Below are 11,523 nucleotides of genomic sequence, written 5' to 3' on the forward strand. Positions count from 1 at the left end.
GACTTCAAAGAAGAAATTATGTCATTTAGGACTTTGAGGATTGCAGTTGAAACGCCATAATCAGGTCTAAAACCTGACTGAACAGCAGATGAAATGAATTGACCATTTAAAGGTTTTCCCAAGACCTTGGAAAGACACGGCAGAACTGAGATAGGCCTATAAGAGTTGGGATCAAACCGCTCCCCACCATTAAAAGAGGATGCACTAAGGCACAAGGGATTTGGGCTGTGCAGAGGGATAAGTTAAAAAATGTCTGTAATAGGAGCAACAATGATAGTGACTGCAATTTAAAAAAAGAAAGGCCCAAGGTCATCACTCTGTGCAACTCCTTTAAGACCTCGCAGTGAGAGAATGTGCGCAAGGTGAAACTATGAGTGGGAGGAGGTGGTGTAGGTTGGGTTAGAGGTGCGGGGAAAGGTATAGAAGAGCAAATTGGGGTATTTGTGGGTGATGAAACAGAACTAGCCAATTAAAAAATAAAACCAGAAATTATAAAATGTGTGTTAAAACGTTACAACATACGCCTGTTGTCCGACACAAAGACATTGTTAATGTTCGGCAATGGAGGCAGATAACAAGATGGATTATTTTCCAGTTCACTGTTAGACATTTCATTGGGTTTTTTACAGTACCTTACTGGCAACACTGTTGCCAGTAAGGTACTGTAATTTCCATTTACAGTATCTTACTGGAAACAGTGTTGCCAGTTAGGTACTGTAAATTGAAATTACAGTAGTGGTACTGCATTTGTATTTTACAGTTCTATTACTGTTATTTTACAGTATGGTCTCAGTTACTGTAAAACTAAAATACAGTACCAGTATTGGTACTGTATTTTAGTTTTACAGTAACTGAGACCATACTGTAAAATAACAGTAATAGAACCGTAAAATAACAGTTATGGTACTGTATAAATTAAAATGAGGTAGGACCACTACTGTAAAAAAATGTTTCTTACAGTACAGTGTTGTACCATTTTTTGTTCATACTTGTAGACTGTTTAATTATAATTAAAATTGTAATAAAATAATTTTAAAGTTTAATGAATGATCTTAAAGTTTTCCTAAATTGACTTAAACAACTATATTAAATCAAAACAAACTTCTCTTACAAAACATAGGATTCTTTATTTCGAACACCTCAAACGTAAAAAACATGAGAGGTGATCTTATGTAGAAAAAAATCTCATTCAAAATATTAGAAATTCACCTCAAATCATTACTGGAAAAAATAAAACATTTTACAGCTTATAGAACATCAGAAACAGGCAAACTAACTTTTACTCATTAACTTTGAAGTATTACTATTATAAGACATATAGTGTATTGATTAGTTTATAGTTTGTAAACAGTAACACGAGTAATTGTTCAGTACACGAACAAAGTTTCTTTGAAAGGATATTCCACCCATAAATGAACTGTAGTCTTTTGTTGTATTCCCCAGAGTTAGATCAGTAGGGGAAAATCTTTTGTAACCAGCTCAGTCATCCATTTCTGGCAGTGTTAGCTTTAGCTTAGCATACACAATGTAAGTGAATATTAACAGCTAGCATTTACTGTGAAAAAAGTCATATTACTCGATAATAATCCTAATTTTTCTTGGAGACCTCAATAATCATAATGACTTCAACTGACAATAATAAAGAACACAAAGGGATTACAGGAGTCTATTTATAGTTGTGCTGTCGGCTAGCGCAGAAAGGCATAAGATAATGACACTGCAGCCCAAAACTCATTGTTCTCATAATTCACAGGGTGAAATGTTGTTAATGTTATAAGAGTAAACTTTAAGACAGCAAACTGGGAGCTTTATGGTCACTGCAACATGTTACTGTGCCTTTTAACATCGACTTACAGCGATGCTGTGTTGTGATGTAGCACGAGGTCTAAACAGGCTCCTATTATTCCTTTGTGTTATTATTTTAATTTGCTGTTAATATTTATTACACTAAATGCTAGCCATTAACATTCACTTACATTGTTTATGGTAAGCTAAAGAAAACAAAATACTACCAGAACAGGGGAGCAATTGGGCTGTTTACAAAATGTTTTTCCTCACTGATTTAACAGAAAAAATTTCAATGGATCAGCAATTGAAAGAGTAGAATACATTGCTTTTCACAATACAAAAACATTTGTTTACAATGTAACAGTGCAACATTTGCTGTTAGAAATCTGCATTGAAAAATATTACAATAACAAATTAATAAATGAATTAATAAACTAAGTAATAACAGTGCAATGGATAGTGCAATCTATGAGCATATGCTGCATCAGGAAACATACAAAACCTGCAAAACTGTAGTTTTCAAGAACAGAATGAAATAATGCTTGTTTTTTTTACTGATTCTGATGGGTGAAGAACCTGGCCAGAATGTTGTCCCCTCGTCTGATGCCCCAGTGGTCCTAAAAAGGACAAAGAATGTACAGGTGAAACTTGAAAACTTAGAATTTGGTGTAAACTCTTCAATTCAAAGGGGAAACTAATATATGAGACAGACTTATTCCAAATATTTCAGCCTTTATTTGTTATATTAGTGATGATTCAATTCAATTCAATTCAAAAATACTTTATTAATCCCAGAGGGAAATTGATTAATCCCAGAGGGAAATTGATTGAACAAATTGATAATGATTTACAGCTGATTATAGTTAGTACACATGCACAAATACAGACTGTATATGTCTCGTATTTACATTGTTTTAATGTATATCCAAAAAATGTATTCTGATGGTACATTGTTTTAATTTCTTTTTTATCCTTCTGACGGCATGGCGGCGCGCCAAGACAAAATACACATAGCGGAAACCCTGATGCATCACTCAATTCAGCGTCTGTGCAGAAACTCACTGAGGAATTTTTATCCGCTGCAAATAACGCAAATAAAAACAAAATATTTTAGCAGAAAAAATTGACCAAAACGATACGCTAGTGGACCGAACTGAAACGGTTCTAAGTAATGCAAAAGTAGTGTAATGCCTTACATTTTAAAATCTGTGATATTGTAATGTAATGAATTACTTTAAAATGAGGGTAACAATAATAAATAATGCATTACAGTTTTGAAGTAACTTGCCCAACACTGTTTATGTATATCAACCATACCCTAAAAATACGTATCTCACCTATTCCATGTTCTTCCACTCAAACTCTGTTAGCTGGCGAAGGAAGGACAGCACTCTGGGGTTCATGGTGGCTGATTTTCTTTTGACCAACTGTCCGGTCTTGCGACTAACTCCAGTCCGTGCTGTGCATTTGCTCCCATCTTCAGGATTGATTCTCAAGAAGAATCTGCATAAAGATGAGAAAGAAAAACAACAACAAAAATATTAAGTGCAATTTTAGTTAAGATAAATGCAGTCTGGAAGAGTGATTTAACAAAATCGGGGTATGATTCCACTATTTCTGTTAATTTGCTAAAGGATTACAATATATTACATCCCTGCGAACTCAGAAGATGTAAAAAATCTGAGAACTAAAATCAGACCAGCATAGATGTTCCCAGCATATGTTGTTTTGGTGCTGGTTTAGCTGGTGAACCAGCATTATATGCTAGTCTAGCATGCTGGTCCAGGATGGGATGCTGGTCTATCATTCCATGACAAGCATACCATGCAACATATACTGGTAACCAGCAATGCTGGTTTATGCTGTTTTTTTCAGCATGGTCAGTGGTGATTTTGCTTGATTTGACAAACATTAAGTTGCAACCTTGAAACAACAGCTATACGTGCTGTGAGCAGCGTTCTGCAGCATCCTGACAGTTTTTGGGCATGCTGTCTCCATGACTGTGATCCAAATGATGATGTAACAAGCTACAACAAAGATAGTTTATGAACAAGATTAATCCACCTCCTTTCTCTGAAAATTTATTCTTAGAAAGAGCGACTTAGACCTGACTGAAGACACCCCCCCCCCCCCCCCCCCAACACACACACACACACACTCAATATGCATGTATGATATATTACTGGCTTTTGTGATTTCTCAGTGCCTTTAAAATAAAAAATAAAAAGATTCCTACCGTTGAATGAACTCCAGTGTTGCACATGCAGGCTCCTGGTATTCCACATTGAAAGCATAGAAGCTTGCCATCAACACAGAAAGTGCATCTGCAAAACCCAGGTCCTCATCTAAAATGTAGGCCACCTTTCCCTCGATGCTCACCATCCACTTGGTTGCCTCAAGGTATGTGGTTCCTATGAGACAAAACATATACACTTCAAAATCGAACATACCAATCTTTGCAACAACAGTGTTTCGCTAAATGCAAAATAAGATGACTGACCTGCAGAATTTATTGTTGTTTTTATATGTTAAAATGATGTAAAGTATGTGAGATTTAGATATATATAGCCTATATTTGTGCACTTCCACTAACCATAATCATAGTTTGAAAAGAATTTAAATATCATGAAACATTACAATTTTTTTAACACTGCCAGCTCCTTCCTGTCTGGCTGGACTTTAACACTAGCAGTGCACAAAGTTGTGATTTAACAGTTATTGAAAGGTTGAATATGGAACATCTAGTGTTTACAAGTGGTATCGCAACAATAGAACAAATTTTCTAGCTGATTCTGGGCTAAGAATCAGCTGCTTGACTTGTCGAGTTCACCATTTAACATAGCCTCGCTGTGCCGAACGAACACTTTAAAAAAATATTTTACAGCAACGGAGCCCTCTAGCAGCTGGTAGATGTGTCGTGCCCATCAAAATAAAATTTTGGTTATTATTTTTTTAAATATAACTTCCAAAGGAAAGAAACTGTACATTCATTCTGCACACCTCTAAACACCCCGTGGTATCTATATATATATATAAATTTTTTTTAAATATAACTTTTTATTAAAATGTTACATATTCTACCTTTACATTCAGAGTTCAAAAACTGATTCAGCTTAAGAATATCTGGGCATCAACTGCTGTTATTAGTGACATTTTAGCATGAAAATAAAGTGGAACATGTCTGGATATCGGCCATGAAAATTGGTCCAAAAAAATTGGCAGTACAAATTGGCCATCGGTTGACCGTGTCTCCTACATGTTGGCATTGGTATTGGCAATAGAAAAACCAATATTGTTCGACCTCTAATTTTTATATCTTCCCTTACCAAGCATTAGCAGTCTCGGTGATGGAGGTAATGCCCTCTCCCTCTCGATGGATGCCTTTGTTGAAGTTGTCTAACATGTTAAACATAAAACATGATAATTACACACAGCAAACATGCGTCACATTGTTCCTTTGACTATTTGCCAACTTACATCAACCAAAATGAAGATGGACTCCTCCTTTTCGCCAAAGCATTTCATCAGAAGTAGCATCGCTGCTATACCATGACAGCTTCGCTGCATTGTTGTGTTTCTGTCCAAATCCTGAAGAATGTGCTGAGTATCTTTATTGTGACTGTGGCTCCGGAAAAAATGCACGATTTTCTTCCCCTTGGTCTGAAGAGCCTCTCCAAGGCGATCACTAATGTCAATCCCTGTGAGGATTTTGAAGTGGTTGCAGAGTCCTCTTTTTGTAAAGAGAAATGGCCATTGCTCTTCAATCTCACAGACACTTGGAGGAGGGCAAGTATTAATCATGTGGCGTTGATAAATGTAAGTCAAATCCATTGAAAAGTCTATATCTGGTGAGTCAGCAGCTCTAGGGCCAACAGACTGAAATGTGGCAGCCATTTGTTTTCTTCTCTCCTCCAAAGAATCTGCCGTCTCTCCATCCGGGAGACATCTTGGTTGCCAGTTCACGCAGCCATAGCTGTCCAGTTTGCATCGAGACGTTTTGATTGTAGCGTCAGCATTGCTGGACTGTGTTGTCCTTGGTCTTCGTATTCTGTCACTCGTATTGTTCCGGTTGACATGTTCAACTCTTGTCTTCAGCTGGTTAATGAGAGAATAGTACCCTATTCCAATCTGTTCACCTTCTTCATTCATGTCTGCAAAAGTCAAAGGATATTTGGCAACAATAGTTTTTGCTATTTCAGTGCAGGCAGCTCTGTTGGGGTTTGAACAATGCTGCTGCATAGTGGACACTACAGTCCGCACCATTGCTCTCCTGTCTGCTGGGCTGGCTCTTTGGCCTCTTAACATGGTCTGGGACAGTGAAGCAGGCATCTTTTCCCATGGAATTTGGAACTGGCTGATCCAAGAATTTTGTGTTTTTAAAAGAGTGGATCCAGGATTATATGATTGTGTCTGAAGAGGTGTGAAACATGACTGTCCATTTTCTCTCTGTATATCCAAAGATGAGGTAGGAATCACGTTTCCACTTGGCACAGAGCTGACTTCAGTGTCCACTTTGTCTTTCAGTTCTTTGAAGATAATAAACATAATAAAAGTTTTTTTTTGCACATCTAAATTATTTACAGTATTAACACTTTACATACAACCTTACATAACTTAAATACTGGCACTGTGTTTATGGCATTGTTACAGGGAGGATTTCACAAACAATTTCAGAGTGCTCATTCAACTTATAAAACTTTTATCATTGTAGAGTAACCAAGGACAGTAGTTTAAAATGATAGAGACTACTAATCTTAGAATAAATGAATATGTTGTGTTAAGATTTGGTGAACATGTTTTTTTTTACCTCTTTGTTTGAAGGCCTGAAGTAATTTACGGCACTGGATTGGTGTCAAATATTCCTGAAAGTCAGCCTTCTCAAGAAAGGCAAGATCCTCTTTCTTTGTGACTCCAACCACAGAAGAGAGGTGTTCAGTAATGGCCAGTAGTCTTTCATGGTCCAATTCAGGCAGCACTCGCTGAATTTCATCAATGCACTCGACCTCCATATCTAGGGAAAAGAACACACTGAGTGATGCAAGGAAACAACAGGGAGGTTCATGATATGATAAACTGGCATTGGATAAAAGTCTTGTAGCCTATCTGCATTAACGTATGCATATTTATGGTCTGGGTTATATAAATGATAAACTCCAAGATCTATTAATAGCACTGAGTGATGTACCAAAACAACAAAGTGGACCTGTTTATCATCAGTCAGTATCAAGGATATTTTTCCAAAGACTAGAGTGTCACCTGTGTGATCAAGAGGAACAACAAGACCTTTGGTATATTTGGTTCCTTTATAAAACACAGCTGAAACTTCAGAGGTTTTTCCTTTATCAATATCAGCTTCCTTTAAAATCATCTGTATGTCTTTGTTGTATGAGTGTTCATCAATGCCGTTTGCCTCACCGGCAATCTGAATGAGAGGTGGGAATAACTGCCCACAACCTAAATAAGACTGTAGGAGCTGATGTCTCTCTGCTAGTGTTTTACTTAAGTGTAAAAAGTTGTGCATTTTTCTGGCACACTCTTTGAAGTAGGAGTGTTTACTCTCAAACCTCAGTGTCCACAACCGTATCAAGGGTCCAAACTTGAGAATGAGACTTGGATAATGCAACACATAATGATGCTTTGGTTTGAGAGACTGATCAGGAAACATGGTGCTACGTAAGTAGATATATTCTTCTAGCAAAACTTTTAGATATGCAATCTCGTTCTGATGAACTTTTGGAGCACAGATAAACTCAACTATTCTCCTTAGTTTTAGACACAATTGCCAAACCTCACTTCCAAGGGGATTTTTTATCGACTTACCCACATAAACTGGTAACAGCCGTAAGAAACACCAGTTCTGTGCTGCTGAACCACTAAGCCTTTTAGCATTTTCCTTAATCTCACATGGTTTGTTGTGCGAGTCACTGCCAAAAAGTTTTGTCTGTGCGATTGCCTGATTTATCTGGTCATAAGTGAAATGTTTTTCAAATTTTATCAGATGCTTAATATAAAGAGCTAAATCATCTGCCACTATTCCCTCAAAAAGGTCATGCCCAAGACATGGAGGAAGACCCAAGCAGACATGAAATGTTGCTAGCGAGTTGAAACTGGAATCAAATTTGATTCCATTAACTATTTGTTTGTCATAATTCAGTTGTCGAACACTATCATTGTAGTTTGCAGGTGTTCTTTGTGGGCCAAACAGAAGTGGTGATTTTACAAATGTTTCTCTGTCAATCATGCAGTACCTACAAAAGTGTGTGCTACTGCTAAAATTTTCAGTGAATCCACCAATAGAGTGGGAACCAAGATTATCACCACATATGGCAATCAATGATGCCTTGACGTTGGCTCCATCTTCCACCTGAAAACCTGAAAGCTCCAAGTCTTTTAGGTCTGTTATGAGGTGGGAAAATATTTTTTCTTGTCCAAAAGCCTTAAAATCCTGTTCTCTGCAAAGTAAGACGAGCTGTGCAGGGTCAACGGTGGATCGATTATGTGGTAGTATTTCTCCTAGTGTCATGTACATGGCCATGATTTTGTGTTTTTTTTTGCCAGAACCTAAGGGATTAGTCACTTCAAATGCATCCATGTACAGAATGACTGAAACAGATGGTGACAATCCTTGTAAAATGCTATTTTGTTTGAAGTTTTGGCCATCACTTACATCATTTAAAACCATTTCATCATGTACCAATTGGTTAGATTGAGCAAACTGCTCCTTTACTGTTGATTGCCTAAACAAGGCAGCAAGTGTCTCTTTTACTGGTACATACTGGCAAAAACGTTCTTTTCCACCAGAATCTGTTCCCAAGTATAACTGGGTTGGAGCAACATAGTCAAACTTTTCTTTGAAAAATGTTTTCCTAGTTCTGTCTGATCTCAAGATACCATCATTGTAAATTGTCAATAGATCCTCTTGTTCAAGTTCTTTAACAATATTCTGTATTTCAGTTTCATTTAAGTTATTCTGTTCCAGCTTCTCCTCCACTTTTTTAATTACGTGGCTCATTCCGGTGGAGTGGATTTGTTGAAATTCCTGAACTATGCACTGTACTGTTGTTGCTGGTAAAAGAAGTTTGGCTTGTAGTTTTAAGTAAAATAGTGCTAAGTTCTTTAGAAATGTGTCAGGGTTAGACTCTGAGTTGTTTTCATGACTTTCAAGAGGAGACAAAATATCATCATGATGGACCTGGGTGTGTTCATCGTAAGTTTGTACATCTGCATTCTTTGGTTCTTCTGGCTTTGGAACAAATTGTTGCCTGTGTTTTCTTGAGATGTGTGTGGCAAAAGATGACCTCACTCTGAAATATTTTGAGCAACCCTCAAATGGACAAGTGATTTTTTTGCCATTACGTATGTGTACTCTTAAATGAATGCACAGCAAGGAAATATTATCTGCTGCAAAATCACATCCTTGAACACTACATTCATGAATGCCACCTGGCTGATAATTCTGGATTTTTTGTGACTCTGTAGGTGTATGATTCCTGTGTGTGTGTGACTTTAATGCAGAAAATGTTCTAAAAATGGCAGAACATGTTTCTATGCCACATGAAAACCGGTGGTTAGCCAGATTTCTGTGACTTTTTGCATGAACAAAAAAGCTTTTGTAACTTTCACTGCCATGGCTACAAACTTTACACCTAAACATAGTTGAAGTCCTCAAACAATTACTAAAAATATAGATAAGACTTCAGTTATGTGAAGGAAAAAAAAAACTCCGGTTAGTGTGGCGTTGTGCCCAAGCTCATCCGAGTTATTTCTTTATTTTTTTCGAATTGTTTCTACGCTACACAGAGTCAAACGTTAAGACCCCAAATTGTTTTAGACAATGTCAGCTTTTACTTTCGTGTGAAGAAAAAACTAAGAAAAAAAGCGATGAGAAAAATCCGCAAAGTCCCGTTCTCTTTGAAATAAAGCTCTGAAATAATAAAAGCTAACACACTGACCCGCAGCAAAACTCCACTAAAAAGATAGCACATTGAAATGCTTAAATGAAAAGTTTACCTTGGATAGTCGGTACTTGGTGGAACTTGGTCTTTTCGCTGGAGAAATTATAAGCGCTGCCGGTAGTCTTCCCCGTGTATGTCCCACACTTGCTCGTGTGCCGGTGAACTGTGGTTACAATGACTGCTCTTTTCGAAAAAGTGGCGGTTCTCCGTCTTGAAGGATTTAACAAACTAAATCATTAAATGCAAAAATGACCGTTAATAACAGCTACTTACTGTAATTTTATAATAACTGTAATTTTACAGTACTAAATTGTAAATCTGGTAACTCGGCTGATGCAATCGTTCCTTGTCAGGTGACGTAAATAACTTTACAGCTTCGTACTGATAAATTACAGTAAAAATATTGAAGTAACTTTCAGTTTATAGTACCTTACTGTATTTTCATAAACTACAGTAGCAAACTGTAAACTAATTACCACGTGACTTCAAACTCCCATGGTGCAATGCAAATTACAGTTACTAACTGTAGAAATTGTTTTACAGTTTAGTACTGTAAGATATGTGGTAAATTACTGTAGAAATTACAGCCGCGTCTAACAGTGTTCTTTTACTGTTTTTCAAAATCTTTTTGGGTTAGAGCTACTAAAAGAAAACTGCTTTTTAAAATAGTCGGACTTAGCTTTGTGGACAGCTTGAAATAACTTATTTCTGATTTGCTTAAAAGCCAAGATATGAACCGGAGACCTGGAAAGTCGTGCCTTTGGCTTCTATAATCCATCTTTTATATTTTTGTTGATCGGTGGTTATGATCCTTGTGTTGTCCCAGTCCATTATATGATTCTCCCTTGTGCAGAGGTCTGTTACGGCTGATTTTTTTATTGTGTTTTTCGCTTCTTGTCTTGCTGCTCTTGTGTGTCTTCAGCTTGATTCTCTCTCACACTCCTTCCTATGTTCTATTGTTCTTGTGTTGAGGCGGCGTCCGATAGCTCCTATGTATATTTTATTGCAAAGTTTACCTGAGATTTCTATATGATGGGCAGCAGAGGACAATACCGTCCTCTGCTGCCCGCGGATAAACGGAGAAGGAAGTGACGCCGCCATTAGCGTCTAGCGCTGAAGAAGATCGCAGGAGTGATTGAAACTGTTGTTTGTTGAAACATTAAAAAATTTTTCAAATGTAATTGTTTTATAAAATGAAGTTTGACACATGTTTATATTTCCTTCTTTAAGTAGAAATGGCAGACATGATGCATGTCTCAGCTGTATAGACACATTATAGCTTTTCAAATCAGTGGAAAATAAGTTGTATAAGAGATATTGGGTAGGGTTATCTAGGTTAAACTTCAGCCTGTTTTGGACATATGGGCAAGTGTATCTAACCTTTTTATATGAGGAATCAGAATCTGTGTTTGTGATTATCTTGTTTTTTCCTCTGATTTTGCCTTGTGTAATGTTAATAAACGAATAAATAAATAAATAAATAAATGCATTAAAAATAATAAAGTGGTGTTCTAGTACTGTGGCAAATAATGGTGTTGTAGTGACGTTAGTATGATAGTAGCTACAATGCTTTTGTACTAGTCCCTACAGCTGAGGGGGTTCTTGTTCTCCACATGATAAATGCAATTTCCTGAAGTTTAAACAAATCAATAAAAAGATGACTTTGCTCTTTACCTGCCGTTGGTTAAAATTTAATTATGCTGTGAGTGTCTCCACAAGTGTGAAAACTCGATTTTAATCCAGAAACTGCTTAGTCCCCTCCATTTGCGTACTGCGCATG

General features: G+C 36.9%; 1 protein-coding gene across 1 annotated transcript; it reads right to left on the reverse strand.

Annotated features, from left to right (window-relative positions):
• Positions 1-846: 846 nt before the first annotated feature.
• Positions 847-9,975, reverse strand: zgc:113210 (uncharacterized). The gene is made up of 7 exons (XM_070552821.1): positions 9,799-9,975; positions 6,596-6,799; positions 5,266-6,314; positions 5,115-5,184; positions 4,025-4,199; positions 3,126-3,291; positions 847-2,405 (listed from the first exon to the last, which is right to left on the reverse strand). Exons 2-6 carry the CDS (start codon positions 6,795-6,797, stop codon positions 3,126-3,128), a joined length of 1,662 nt encoding a protein of 553 aa, XP_070408922.1. The 5' UTR covers positions 6,798-6,799; positions 9,799-9,975; the 3' UTR covers positions 847-2,405.
• Between the last annotated feature and the right edge of the window lie 1,548 nt (positions 9,976-11,523).

The sequence above is a fragment of the Nothobranchius furzeri genome, chromosome 1 (genome assembly GCF_043380555.1).
Source record: "Nothobranchius furzeri strain GRZ-AD chromosome 1, NfurGRZ-RIMD1, whole genome shotgun sequence".
Classification (NCBI taxonomy): Eukaryota; Metazoa; Chordata; class Actinopteri; order Cyprinodontiformes; family Nothobranchiidae; genus Nothobranchius; species Nothobranchius furzeri.

What these genes read in the sequence shown, in the direction of transcription:
- zgc:113210 (XM_070552821.1), bottom strand. Translation starts at nt 6,797, where the DNA reads ATGGAGGTCGAGTGCATTGATGAAATTCAGCGAGTGCTGCCTGAATTG. An exon ending in CCATCTTCATTTTGGTTGAT is followed by an intron (nt 5,185 to 5,265) that starts GTAAGTTGGCAA and finishes TTAACATGTTAG; the next exon opens with ACAACTTCAACAAAGGCATC. An exon ending in ACACTGGAGTTCATTCAACG is followed by an intron (nt 3,292 to 4,024) that starts GTAGGAATCTTT and finishes ATCTTTATGCAG; the next exon opens with ATTCTTCTTGAGAATCAATC.